The 14,998-nt window shown below is 40.5% G+C and overlaps 1 protein-coding gene across 11 annotated transcripts in view; it reads right to left on the bottom strand.

The window, feature by feature from the left end:
- The window catches only part of KIAA1958 (KIAA1958 ortholog), a 168,699-nt gene extending 153,983 nt beyond the window's left edge, over positions 1–14,716 (bottom strand). For 8 of the 11 annotated variants that reach the window (XR_014064547.1, XR_014064515.1, XR_014064516.1 and 5 more), the window contains exon 1: positions 14,456–14,716. Coding sequence is in view for 1 of the 11 variants with exons in the window: in XM_081527038.1 (XP_081383164.1) it covers positions 14,456–14,481 (26 nt within the window). In the remaining 10 variants the exon portion in view is untranslated. Of the gene's footprint in view, positions 1–12,289; positions 12,336–14,455 lie in introns of all 11 variants that reach the window. The other 3 variants (XR_014064517.1, XM_081527030.1, XM_081527050.1) reach the window with 1 other exon arrangement.
- Positions 14,717–14,998: the final 282 nt, after the last annotated feature.

Genomic DNA, 14,998 nt, shown 5'->3' with positions numbered 1-14,998 from the left:
TCTTATAAAGTTAGTGTGGCAGAAACACTGACTGTATCTGCATAGATTCAAAAACGTTTAGAAAAAATTTTTTTTAAAAAGCAGCTTGAGGAAGGACTACTTCTGAAGACATAGCACTGAATAATATCAACATTGCAAAAAAATTTCAGTTTTTTCCAAGTGAGTATAAAGCAACAGAATCTTATGCCATCCACAAATAGGCAAACACACAAAATACATTAGGGACATTCTATGTGTATAAAATTATTTTTAACTAAAATAAAGAACATGAAGAAAAACACAATTAACTTTTTTTCCCGCATTTTTTAAAAGAAAACATCACAGTACTCTGTAAGGTAAATTTTATTTTTCATATTTCAAACTTTACCAAAAGCTTTCCCATATGATATTTTGGAAACCATCATCTTCTAGAAAAAAATGTTAAATTGTTTATTCTTAAATACAACCATTACGTGAGCTCAATGGCCTTTAGCCTGTCTGAGTTTAGGGAACGCCCAAATACTAGAATTCTGGTTATATACCTCAAAAGATCGAGTCACAACCTCATGCACCCCTCTCTATTTGATCCCCTTTCCCAACTGTTGCCCATTTAAATACAGTTCTTTACTGTCCTGAGCCACATACTCACAAAGCGAAGTTCTCGCACGCTTCAGTAAACAAGCAGTCTTTCCTAGAGGTGGCTGGACACTGTCCTTTACCTTTACCACTCATTCTGCCCCACGTTTCGCTACATGACCCACTTAGACCTAGGATAAGTTTCTTCTACTGAAATAAAAATAAACATTACTTTCCATGAACTCTGATAACCATCTGTAAGGGTTTATAGTGTAAGTGCTACAACTGCTGTTGTTCAGTCGTTCAGCCATGTCTGACTCTTTGCAACCCCACAGACTGCAGCACGCCAGGCTTCCCTGCCCTCCACCATCTCCCGGAGCTTGATCAAACTCACGTCCATCGAGTCGGTGATGCCATTCAACCATCTTGTCCTCTGTCGTCCCCTTCTCCTCCTGCCTTCAATCTTTCTCAGCATCAGGGTCTTTTCTAATGAACAACATAGTGTGAGTGCTACAATAGCACACTATTTGAAGCCACTGTGCTAATTAAAATGATTAGGTTGTGGTCCTGGAGAAGACTCTTGAGAGTCCTTTGGACTGCAAGGAGATCATACCAATCAATCTTGAAATTAACCCCGAATAGTCATTGGAAGGACTGATGCTGAAGCTGAAGCTCCAGTACTGCGGCCACCGGTTGCAAAGAACTGACTCACTGGAAAAGACCCTGATGCTGAGAAAGATTGAGGGCAGGAGGAGAAGGGGGCCACAGAGGACGAGATGGTTAGATAGCATCAATGACTCATGGACATGAATTTGAGCAAACTCGGGGAGACAGTGAGACAGAGGAGCCTGGTGTGCCACATGTAGTCCATGGGGTCACACAGTCGAACACGACTTAGCAACTGAACAACACATTCTTAATAAATTCCTATATGCCAGCTATGAAGTCAAAATAGAGAGGCATACAGACTTTCAATAATACAAGTATCTGTTGAACTTGATTTTCTCTAGGATCTAGTGTTTAAATGCCTTCCCTTGTAGATACCTAAACCTCAATAATAATCTGTCCTATATGTCTCACATTCTGCTCACATAAATTCATTTAATGTTCACAACAACCCTACGAGGTATATACGTAGTATGCTGTGTGCTTCAGTCATGTCCGACTCTTTGTAACCCCATGGACCGTAACCCACCAGGTCCCTTTGTCCATGGGATTCTCTAGACAAGAGTACTGGAGTGGGCTGCCATTTCCTTCTCCAATACTTAGTATTATATCCTTTTTATAAATGTGAAACTAAAGCACAGAGAGATTAAGTACCAATAAGGACCAGAAACAAAATTTAAACCCAGGCAGTCTGAGTCCCAAATCCATCTTCTTAACCAGGGTGCTAGTCAAAAGAATTCATTACTATCACCATATTTGCTACAATAGTTCTATGCTGAGAAGGTATCAACAGAACAGATTTAGACATTATTATTTGCAAGGATTTTCAAGTTAAAAATTAGGTAAATTATTAATCATAAAAATCACTAAAGTGTTAGAAAACCTCAGATTAAATAGTGCTGAAGCATATAAACACCTACAAAAAAGAACTAGAAGCCCTAGTTCTTTCTCTCTTCTTGATCATTTTCTTATACATAAAATATAGGGGCTAAAATGTAAAACAGATCATTCCTACAATGTACAAACACTGAAAAATTAATCATTAAAAAAACAGCTATGGGGAACTCCCTCCGGGCCCAGTGATTAGAACTCCTAGCTTTCCTTCCCAAGGGCCTGGATTCACTCCCTAGTTGAGGAGCTAAGATTCTGCCAGCCACGTGTGTGTGGGTGGGTGAGTGAGTATGTGTGTGTGTCTGTCTGTCTGTCTTAGTCACTCAATCATGTTCAACTCTTTGTGACCCCATGAACTGTAACCTGCCAGGCTCCTCTGTCCATGGAATTCTCCAGGCAAGAATACTGGAATGGATTGCCATTCCCTTCTCCAGGGGATCTTCCCAACCCAGTGATCAAGCCGGGACCTCCTGCATTGCAGGTGGATTCTTTACTGGCTGAGCCACCAGGGTGGAACAGCCAAAAAACCCCCCAAAATGCAGCAACTCCTCAGATGATTTAAGGCACTGCTGCCTACAGCAGATTACAATCAACTTCAGGAGGATCTAAAGTATTCAGTTTCTAAAGTATTCAAAGACAAAGATATCCTTTAAGTTTCTTTAAAATCCTTTAAAGTTTTTAAATGTTTATTATAAAATATAGCCAAATTATAAGCACTGGTGCTATAGTGGTGAGCATAGCTGCCTTCCAAATTATAGAACGTTTAACAAAAAGAAAAATATAATTCACAACCCAGGACATTAGCATTTCAGGGTATTTTCTGCCAATCTTTTCCTTATGCATTGCTTTACATAACTATCATTATTAAACAAAGAAAGAGGGAGGGAAAGTAGAAGAGAGAAAGAGCTTTTTTATTAACCTGAACAATTTATAGTAGGGATTTTTCATGCTGCCACAAGGCCCTACATGATCTGTTATCACCCAAACCCCCAATAACCTGTTGAAGCTCATCGCTTGTAACTCTTCCCTCCTCCTCTCTACAGCAGCCCTTTGCCTTATTGCTATTCCTAGAATACCAGAGTCACATTTCCAACTCTGGCCTTTTGTACTTTCTGTTTCCTCTGCCTCAGATATTCTTCCTCCATCTACCTCAGTGTCAAGTCCATACACTTATTTTAGGTCCTTGCTCAAAAGCTATTTTCTCAGTGACGTCTTCTTTAGCAACCGAAATGTCAAGCCCTCACCCTGAAATGTTTCACATCTCCCTTCCCCGCTTTACTTTTTTCCATCTTAGCACTTAACCCCTTCTGTGTTATTTTCCATATTTATCTTGTTTATTCTGTCTCCTCTACTGAAAGTTCAATGAGGGAAGGATTTTTCTACTAATTTCCTGACACTTAGAAAAGTCCCTAAAATAGCAAATGCCCAATAAATATTTGCTAGATGAATAACCTCGATAATCACCATTTTAAATGGCTATGTTCTAGTCCATTAAATGTTTACACCAGGATTTATCTAATAATTCCCCTTATGATGGATATATTGGTTATTGCACTATTCCATATAATGCTTTATTGCAAGGGTCATCAAGTTTTTTCCGGAGAGGGATAGGTGGCAGACATTTTCTGTAACAACTTAAATCTGCCAACAAAACAGCACAAAAACAGCCATAGACAAGGAACGGTTGTGACTGGATTGGGGCTGCATCACGCCAGATTTAGCCTGTGGTCCCTGGTCTCTGTTTCCCTAAATCCACTTCTGTAGTATCTTTTCCTATCTTTGCAATTACTAGAATCACTAGATAAATGGGTATGGATACATTTATGGTTCTTGATATATTTTATCAAACTGCTTTTCAAAATTATTAACATGAGGAAGGGAAACAAGAACAGAGACACACTGCTGGTGTTGGTGTCAACAGCTACGACTACTCTGAAAAACAAAGAGTATCTACTCAAGCTGAACATATAGTCCCCATTACTGAGCAGTCAGTCAGAGTATCTGTTTTTCTTCAGAAAGGCTGTGTTAGATACTGGAAGGAATACAGGAGGTTCTGCAGGGGTGCTGATAACACTGCTTATTGATCACAGTGCTAGTCACAGGTTCAATCTGTAAAAAGCTATCAACGGTACACATGACACATTCATTTTTGGATGTAAATTATACTTGAAAGGGGTTCATAACGTGCCATCCCCTGTAATATGCTGCTTTGGCAAACTGATTATTTTGAACTGATGGCATTTGAGAATCATCAGATGCATGAAAGGCTCTCTGACCTCCCTCTTTCTACCTAAAAGTAGGTCATAAAGTTTCCCATGAGAAAGATGCCCTCTTTATACAGGAAAAGAAGAACGTTCTTATCACTGGTAACTAGGAGTCAATGCCAGAATGGATCTAAACAAACAAACCTACTAAAATAACCCTTATCTTCAATTAAGTGTCCCCCATTTGCTTCCTAGTCTGACAATTTACAGGCCCTAGCTAAAACTCCTTTGCCTTATGTTTTCTCTACAAATTTATCATTTGTTAAAAATATACAAAAGCTCTCAATCCTAACTGCTTCTTTGGGTCTTCAATTTCCTTATGAAGACTCCTGTGTGCACATAAAAATATTAGCCAAATTTGTATGCTTTTCTCCTATTAATCTGTCTTTTATCAGTTTAACTCTTAGGCCAGGAGTTGCATTAGTTTTTCCTCGGATTAGCTGTAAGAAAAGAGAACTTGGGGGGCAGTGAAAAAAATCTTGAAAATGTCTCTACTATCTGCTTGGATTCATCCAGATGCTAGGAGATGATTCCTCTGGCAAATTTCCAAAAGCAACCGAAATGCCACCTTTACTTAAACTACACTTGGGGTCCATTTTCATTAAAAAGGATTAAAATCTTAAGTTTTGTCCAGGAGTTAAATTTTAGTTATACAGAAATGCTTTAATGTAGAGTTTATTGTTTTCTCAAGATGCCAAATAAAGAATATTAATGAATCATAATTATCATGAAAATGTTAACAACCTAAATTAAAAAAGAATTAAACTCCCTGAAGCAAATATATAAGGGCTTATCACTATATTATAAAACAGATAAACTACAAAAGTTGTTAAATTACTGCTTATCTTCTTTTTAAACCTACACAGATATCTGTCCTCCTCAATCAACAGGAAAAAAAAAAAAATTCAATGTAACAACAAAAAATCATTCAAAGAAGGAATAAGAAGTTCTAAGCAAGCAGGATAGTGGCAGAAGCTTCGTTTTGGACTCTCCTCAAATCTACTCATGAAAACAGATGGAGCAGACCAAGATATAGACCCACACATATGCTCAACTAACTTTTTACAAAGGTGCAAAAGCAATTCAATGGGGGAAGGATAGCCTTTTCAACAAATGCTACAGGAGTAATTGGACATCCACAGGCAAAAATGAACCTGGACATAAACCTCACACCGTAAATAAACATTAGGAGAAACTGGATCATACACTTAACTGCAAAACAACACAGAAGAAAATCTCTGAGATTTAGGGCTAGGCAAAGAGTTCTTAGACTTGAACCAAATGCAAGATCCATAAAAGGAAAAATTGGTAATACTAAAACTTTTGCTCTGTGAAAGCCCATGTGAAGAGGATCAAAAGACAACTATAGACTGGAAGAAAGGATCTGCAAACCAAATCTCTGACAAAGGATTAGTATCTAAAACATATAAAGAACTCTCAAAAGAGTAAAACAAGCAAACAAAAAAATCCAATTAGAAAATAGACAAAAGACATAAACATATTTCACAGAAGAGGATATACAGATGACAAATAGGCATATGAAAAGATGTATAACATCAGCCATTAAGAAAATGCAAATTAAAACCACAATATTATTAAACACACATCAGAACAGTTAAAATAAAAAATAGCAACAACACCAAATGCTAACAATGATGGGGAGAGATTGGATCACTTATGTACTGCTGGTGGGAATATAAAATGGTAAAGTCACTCTGGAAAAGTCTGGTAGTTACTTAAAAAATTAAACCTGTGGATTCCCCTGGTGACACAGTGATTAAGAATCAGCCTGCCAATGCAGGGGACACAGGTTTCACCCACGGTCCGAGCACTGAGATCCCACCTGATGCAGGGCAACTAAACCTGTGTGCTACAACTAGAGAGTCTGTGCACCGCAACCAGAGATCCCACCTGCCACAACGAAGACCCAACACAGCCAAATAGATAAACATTAAAAGAAAAAACACAGCAAATATAAAAAATTAAAATAAAAAGAATTTGAAGGAAGAGACATAAAAGATAAGCAAAGAAGATCCAAAATAAATTTAACAGAAGACCTTAAAGAAGAAAATAAAAAGAATGAAAATGAATAAAAATTAAAATATAGAACTGATGAAAATATTTATTAAAAAAAATTGACTCAACACAATAAAACACACTGTATATCTGGAACACTTAACAGACAACATTTAAGATATATTCTAATTCCATGTTCGATGCATGAGACAAAGGCTCAGGGCCGGGGCAATGGGATGACCCAGAGGGATGGGATGGGGAGGGAGGTGGGTGGGGGGGTCCAGGAAGGGGAACACATGTAAACCCATGGCTGATTCATGTCAATGTATGGCAAAAACTATTACAATATTGTAAAGTAATTAGCCCCCAACTAAAATAAATAAATTTATTAAAAAAAAAAAAAGATGGCAAAGGGAAAAAAAAGATATATTCTAGTAAAATTATCTGCCTTTAAAGATGAGGAGAAAAGGTCTTTTGGGCATCTAGGGAAAAAGATAAAGACACTTAAAAAGAAAGAAAATCATACTGGTATTAGACTCTGACAACAACATTTTTTATCAGAATACAACATAGTAAGACTTAGCAAACTACAGCTTATGGGCCAAATATAGCCAACTTTCCAGTTCTGTAAATAAAGTTGCGACTGGAACACAGACATGCTTGTTCATATATATATTCTCTAAGGCTTCTTTTGCACGTATGCTCATGTTCATGCTGAGTTGTGTCTGACTCTTTGCGACCCCATGGACTATAGCCTGCCAGGCTCCTCTATCCATGGAATTTTCCAAGCAAGAATACTGGAGTGCGTTGCCACTTCCTACCCCAGGGGATCTTTCTGACCCAGGGACTGAACCCGGCCGTGTCTCTTGCATTTCCCGCACTTGGCAGGTGGATTTTTTGCACTGATATGGCACAGTTAAATAATTGACAGTGACCTATGGCCCACAAAGTCTAAAATAATTACTATTTGGTCTTTTTAAGAAAATATTTGCCAAATTCTAAAACAGAATAGCATATTTAAGATTCTTGAGGAAAGAAAATGCAGGCCAAGTAATTATATTCAGACAAACTGACCTTCAAGTACAAAAGCCACGGATAAACAGTTTTAAATATGAAAGACAGAGATAATACTCACATGAGCTATTTATGAGGATTCATTGAGTTTCAGACTATCAAATGATTACAGAAGGCTTAACATAAGAACTTATGCTATAAACTGAATGTATGCAACTGTAGAACTAAACCAATGATGGGCAAAGGTGACAGAGTAGTATGTGATTTGTCTGGGGCAAACAGAAGAACTGAGAAATCTTAGAGAGTAGGAACTGACTGATTTAGGAGCTTGATTATATATGGAAAATAGGACTAAGAATAAGGGAGAAGTCATAGATAACTCCTAAATTTCTGGACTGGGAAAATGGATGGAAAGAAGAATCATTCACTAAGCTAGGGAATACAAGAAAAGACATGGATTTTAAGAGAAAGGAAGTCAAGTTTGGGGCATGCTGAATGTGAAGTGTTTGTGGAATATCAAATGACTGTGTCCAGTTGGTTGTTACATACATCTGGAATTCAGCAGAGATGCCCTGAGTGGTTCTCAGATTCAAGAGTCATCAGCCAAGAAAGGTGTGAAGTGATCAGAATAGTGTGTAATTTACCATGCAAGTTATCAAGACCAATATCTGAAAAACACCACCAAAAGAAACAGGTTCTTAGAATTCATAAGAAAACAGCATCAGCAGTTTCATCATATTTGCCTACACTGAGATTCTCTTGCACTTGAAACCAATGATTAAGACTTTTCTACTTGAAACCATTCAAAATAAAGCATTTAAAAATAATATGAAGAGTGAATAAAAACAAAATAAAGCCTTTAACTACCCATTTTGGTTATTTTTAATGCATACAAAGTTGATGATGTTGCTGTCTATTGGGCCCTGCACTCAAGTGAAAAAATGCTGAGTAAAAAAGGTATTAAAAAGATGAAAACTGCTATAAAATTACACACATGAAGTATGTATGTATGCATGTATCTATGTATGAAAGACAAAGTGAGTGAAAGTCGCTCAGTTGTGTCCAATTCTTTGCAACTCCATGGACTGTAACCCGCCAAGCTCCTCTGTCCATGGAATTCTTCAGGCAAGACACTCAGAGTGGGCAGCCATTTTCTCCTCCAGGTGGATCCTCCCCACCCAGGGATCAAACCCAGGTCTCCTGCAATGCAGGCAGGAGACTCTTTACCGACTGAGCGACTAGGGAAACCCATGAAAGGTAACAGTGAAAGAATAGGCTGCTTTGAGCTGTAACTGTGTTCCCCCTGATTCATACATTCATGTCCTAACCCCCAGTACTTCAGAAGGAGACTATATTTGGAGATTGGGCCTTAAAGAGGGCATTAAGATAAAATGAGGTCATTTAGGTGAGTCCTAAGGATACAGACTGATGTCTTACCAGAAAAGTGGAGATTAGGACACAGAGAGGCACACAGGAAGGACCATGTGAATATATCTTAGGAAAACCGGTATCTACACGCCAAAGAGAGAGGACTTAGAAGAACCCAATGGCTGCCAACATCTTGATCTGGGACTTAAGGTTTTCAGAACTGCAAAAAATGAGTAAATTTTTGTTGTTTAAGTGACCCAGTCTGTCTTACTTTGTTTCAGCAGCCCTTGCAAATGAATACAGGCTGGAGAGAGAAAGTAGTGTCCTAGTTGGGTGAGAGTTCACAGATATTGATAATAAGCCAATAAGTATGAACCCAGCATAGTAGAGCTTTTTCTCTGTGGTGACTATGGCTTATATGCAGCAATGAAAATGTTTAAACAGCAAGTATTTACAAGGGAAAACAGGGAAGATACTGACAAGGGAAAAGTGAAGGGATGAGATACTGGCAATTATAAGAGGACAGAAAAGGTTAAAGTGTCAGTTTGGAGGAAAACCAAGGAGAGAGAGACAAATCCAACCAAGATATGTCCTATTCCTGAAATCTGAATTAAGTAAAAAGATAAATAAAATAATCCAAACACAATTCAGCCAAGCAAGGGAGAGTGAAGTGAAGTGTAAGTTGCTCAGTTGTGCCTGACTCTTTGTGACCCCATGGACTATATAGTCTACCAGGCTCCTCTGTCCGTGGGATTTTCCAGCCAAGAATAGTGGAGTGGGTTGTCAATTCCTTCTCCAGGAGATCTTCCCGACCCAGGGATAGAAACCAGGTCTCCTGCACTGTAGGGAGATTCTTTACGGACTGAGCTATGAGGGAAGCCCTATTTATAAAATAAAGTCTGTCAGGGTTTCCATACTGGGGTGGGTAGCCTTTGCCTTCTCCAGGGGATTGTCCCAACTCAGGGATTGAACTCACGTCTCCTGCATTGCAGGCGGATTCTTTACTTGCTGAGCCACAAGAGAAAGCCAAGAATACTGGAGTGGGTAGCCTATCCCTTCTCCAGTGGATATTCCCGACCCAGGAATTGAACCGGGATCTCATGCATTGCAGGCAGATTCTTTACCAACTGAGCTATCAGGGAAGCCCAATGGGGGCAACTCTGCATAATTCTCCAGAATTCAGAAGAATTTTTTTTTTTAATTTCAGCTAATGGAATCCTTGATGATTAACAAATAAAAATCAATTTTCAGGCATCAAATGAAAAGATACTTGCAATGGGTATTAAAAGATAGACAGAAAAAGGAGAAGGGGGCAGCAGAGGATGAGATGGTTATATAGCATCACCAACTCAATGGACATGAATCTGAGCAAACTCTGGGAGACAGTGAAGGACAGGGGAGCCTGGTGTGCTACAGTCCATGGGGTCTCAAAGAGTTAGACATGATTTAGCCACTGAACAAAAACAATAATTTATGGAATTCTTTGGAAGTTATTTGTGTGGGTTTTAAAAAAACAAAACAAAAAAAAACATACAGGTAACAATCACTAGCAATTGCACTACTTCTTGCCCTGCATCCAGAGCTACAGAGGCCCAAGAGGAAAGTAAGGTGGAAGGGAAAGCTATTCTCCAACCTGAAGACCTGCTCCCTGATGCCAGGCTAGTCCACATTCAAGCAAATCAGAGGGGGAAAAAAGCTAGGAGAAAAATGCACCATTTTATGGTAAGACTTTTAATGTTTTAAAAAGTTTCTTAAATGATTTAACGCCTTCTTACAGTTTTTAGAAGTTCTTTTTCACATAAAGTTGCACAATTTATCTGTTGAGACATCTTTTGATGCTATTTTTCTTTCAGTACAAAAGGACCAATTACTGATGCCCTAGACCACATCCCTTTGCTTTCTATATTAAGTGTGATAAAGTGTTTCTGAAATACATGTTGTTTGTCACTAGAGACATTGGTTTTACCAATATGTAATACTCAAAAATCTCTAACTGTTTAAGTGTGAGACTGTGCAAGACAAACCCGAATAATGCTGCATAAATTGTCTTTCTCTAGAAAAGGGTATTAAACTTTGTTGACACTGGCTACAAAATAAAATGCAAAAATTTGCATTTTCAGTACTTTTAGTTTCTTGACCTTTATTTGAATTTGAGACTAAGCTTTACCAAACAACAGAATTTACACTGTAACTAGCCAACCACAGTCCTCATTATGGAATCTATGCAGCGCTTTTGTTACCTAGGAAACAGAAGAGCGCACAGGCCGAGTGCAATTGCAGTCTAGTTAAAGAATTCTCCAATCATGCTGGTAAATAAAGTCCATAAATCAACTAATCAGAAGCTAAGTCAAGAAGTACCACAGAAGGGTTAAGCTCTATGGAAACTTTTTTCAAGGGAAAAAGGAAAACTTGTGGGGTTTCTTCAGGCAACTATGTGGATCTCTTCAGTAAATATTATGAGCAGGTTTCTTTACAAACACAAACTGTCAAAAAATAAACTGTTCAAAATAAATGGCTTCTCTCCAGTCTTCAGCTTCTCTATTTTTGACAGTATTTAAGAGAAAAAGCTTCTTTAGAGCCAGCCTCATACATCTGGTAGCAGAATATTAATCCAAGAATGAATACTGCATTTTTCCATGAGAAGCAAGGGTTTGTACTACTCTTAAACAACGCAGGGCGATAAAGGCTGGAATGAGAGGTCACTGTCCTCACCTCTGACAGTCAGGCCTGCTTCCCCAATCTACAAAAGGCTGCCTGAAAAGAACTTGAAAGTCACAGAACTTATATAAAGAATATAATCGTTAACTTTGCAGCTTTCCCCATGGTGATTACTAATGATAATTCTAGTCATTTGAGGGTTCCAGGTAACATAAAGTGGCCATTTTGAGTGTCCTTTAATGGCAACACACTAATAACTAACAAACAGGAAACGACTAGAAAAGCCTATGGATTTTAAAGCCTATCAAATTTAACCATGGACAACTTAGTGTTTAAAAAAAAAAGAAAACTGATTAAGTATCAGATCCTATTACTCAGCTACATTTAAAAATCCAGATTTGCACAAATCCACAATTTCTGGGAAGTAGCATTTGTCATAATCAAAAACAGCAGAAAAAGTTTAAACCATGAGATGTGAGAAATAATTTATATCTTCCTAAACACCAATATACCAGAAGAAAAATTAGTTGAAATATGAAAGATTATCTGGAATGCTCTGATTAACTAAAACAGTACTGTTAATTATAAAAAAGCAAAATATTTAATAGTAATAATAATATCTACATATCACAGTCAAAAAACAAAAACAGACAAAAAAACTAGGTGTTATCTTTTAGCCAGCCCAAATAAATACTCCATGCCAATCCCAGAAAACTGTTAGACACAGCTGCAACTCTGCCAAGCAATTCTCAGTGCAAGGCCACACTTTCTTAATGTTTAGTTTACACAGTGACTCTTTGTTAAACCTTAATGCTACAACTGACAGCCATGTAAACCAATACAATGTGTTAGCTTACCTTTCTTAATACTGGGAAGAGCTGATGAAGAGTGTGTATCTGAGAGCTGAAACCGTGGGAGTGTTTTAGAACTCCATTCCATCATTCATGATAAAACCTGAACAAATTTCTATACTTAACCTCTTTGGGCCATTCTTATTAGAAAAGGAAGAGGCATCCTGCTCAAGGGTTTTACCAGTGCCTGGCATGGAGCCCTGTGCAGAGTTTAAATTCATTTATCTAATCTAGAACAGTAGTCAAAGCAGGAACTAATCAAAGAGGCTGGCATGATCTTTGTTAGATGTAGCCTCTTCTAAGTTTTAAGAGTACAATAATGTACACTCCAGGCATATACAAAATTAGGCATGCAATAATATTAATCTGTAAAACTAGGACAAGAATCTAGGATACCTTTTTCTCCTAGAAAAAGATCACTATTTTAGGCATACTTAAACTGTCTCCTCTTTATAATGACAAAAATCAGTTTGCCTTGTTGACGCTACTGTATATTGTTTTCTGACGAATTTCTACATCTTACTTAACAAAAACTTAAATAGCAAATATTTTTCCACCATCATAATATTCCTTCATGTTTGGATAATAATACTTTTTATTTTTTAAGAAAGATTCCATTTCCTACAAATAGGTATAGATATAACTTAGTGTCCACAAAACTTTTTTTTCTTAATCTCCATGGTAATCATCAGATTTAAGTTTCTCACTAAGGATTCTCACACAATAGGCCAAAAAAAAAAAAAAAAAACGCCAGAGATGAGCAGGTAGACAAGAAGTTAATGCAAAGATATAAATCCAGACCTGCGTCAAAAATCTGAATAATTAATTCTCTGGGTGCTTACTCAACTTTATTATTTGAGTATCTAAAAATACATGGCAACCGTCCATAAAAAACTGAGATAAATAATATAAATCAGAAATATCACCCACGGTACTTTCCAAAATTATATCCACCATATACAACCCAATAGGTTATAAACAGAGAATACAGAAATATAGCTAATAAAACAGGGGAAGCACAATCACAGGGGGAAATGATTACTTCTAACATTCATGTTCTCCCCATATGTCGTGAAAAGTCTCATACCTTAAATCAGCGAAAATAAAGGTTTTAGCCTGAACAGAAAGCTAGATAATTGTTTATCGCACTCCAGTTTAACCTCCACTAGGGAAGCTGTCTCTACCTGATTTGCTTGTTAACTATTTAAATAGGTAGAAGATTCTGTCATGTTAATCCTAAGGAGTCTGGGAAATAACAAAACTTTACCCCCTAAAGTTATATATATACAAAATATACATATATGTAAAATCACAGCCATATTCATCTTTTATTTCTTGCCTTTAAGTCCCCACTTAATCTTTAAAAAACGAAAAAGGAAAAAGGAAAACTACCAGAAAACTACAAAACGTTCTTTGATTTTGATTTGATTTTCGTCAGCCCAACCTCCTCCTACCGAGGGAAATCTATATCTCGGTGTATTTGATAACAAACACAAACCACTGTGCGCAGCCTCAGACCGGGTGGGGGGCGGAAGAGCCCTTCGGAGAAAGCCCTCCTCCGTTAGAAACAATAAATAAGGGACCGAAGCGATGCACGTTCCTTCACACACGCCCCAAAACGCACCTCGGCGAGCCTCGCGTGAAGGAAACAAGTCTGGCAGAGCTCCGAAAACACCTCTCTCGCTCTCGCTCCCGTAACCTCCTCGAGACTTGGAAACTAAGAGAGCAGAGCTTTTCTCTCCCCTTCCCGCCCTCCTGCCCACCTCCAGCAGACCCTGGGGCTGGAGCGGGCGAGCCAGACTCGCAGCGCGCCCGCGGCCGCTGCGACAGGAGACAGCCGGCGGCGGGCCGGCCCCGGAGAGGCAGCCCAGAGCCGCGGCCGCCGCCGCCGCTCGCCCGGTCGCCGGGGGTCTCGACCCGCCTCCCGCCGCCCCAGCCCGTCGCAGGCGACGTCCGGCCGCCCGGCTCTCAGCCCGGACTCTCGCCTTTCCTCGCCCCCGCCCCCCCACCCCCGCAGAGGAACAAAAGGAGGGTTCAGCCGGGTCACCAACAGGCCGCCGAGGGGGCGGCGGCGCGGACCCCAGCGCGGCCGCCCCCCACACAAAGGCGCCGCCGGCCCCGGGCGCAGCGTCGGCGCGCTCGTCCCCGCCCCGCGCGCGGGCTCTCACCCACCTGCAGGTGTCTGTGCGTCTGTCCATAGGAACGCGGGCAGCGAGGGGGCCCTGCGAGAGCCGGGCAGAGCGGGCTGGACGGGGCGGGACGGAGGGGAGGGACGGAGGGAGCGCGGCCGCAGGGCCGGGGAGCGAAGGCGAGAGGAACGGGGCAGGCCACCGGCTCGCCACGGACAGCGGGGCGGGGGGCGGGGGGCGCCAGCCTGACTCGGCCGACCGGCGCGCGCCGCTCCGTGCGCCCCGGGCTCCGCGCGCCGGGCTCGGAGCGCGGCGGGCAGGCGGGGGGCGGGGCGCGGGCGGGGCGGGGCCGGCGCGCGGGGCGGGGGCTCGGACCCCGGGCTCCAGCCGGCACCGGAAGCGCGCCGTGGTCCGCGAGACCCACAGGAAGTGTGTAACGGCACCTCCCACGACGCGCACCGAGCTAACGGCCGTCGCTGCCCGGAGGCGGTGTGCACCGACCTTCCTGCTACACGCGCGCGCGGGCGCGCGCACGAGCTCGGTCTCCGCAGCCCGACAGGTGTGGGAGCCACGATCCCCACTGCGT

Source organism: Giraffa tippelskirchi, chromosome 1, assembly GCF_054371585.1.
Source record: "Giraffa tippelskirchi isolate mGirTip1 chromosome 1, T2T-mGirTip1v1.2.pri, whole genome shotgun sequence".
Lineage (NCBI taxonomy): Eukaryota > Metazoa > Chordata > Mammalia > Artiodactyla > Giraffidae > Giraffa > Giraffa tippelskirchi.
Note: the sequence above shows the minus strand (reverse complement) of the source record. Positions and strands in the feature narration are given on the sequence as shown.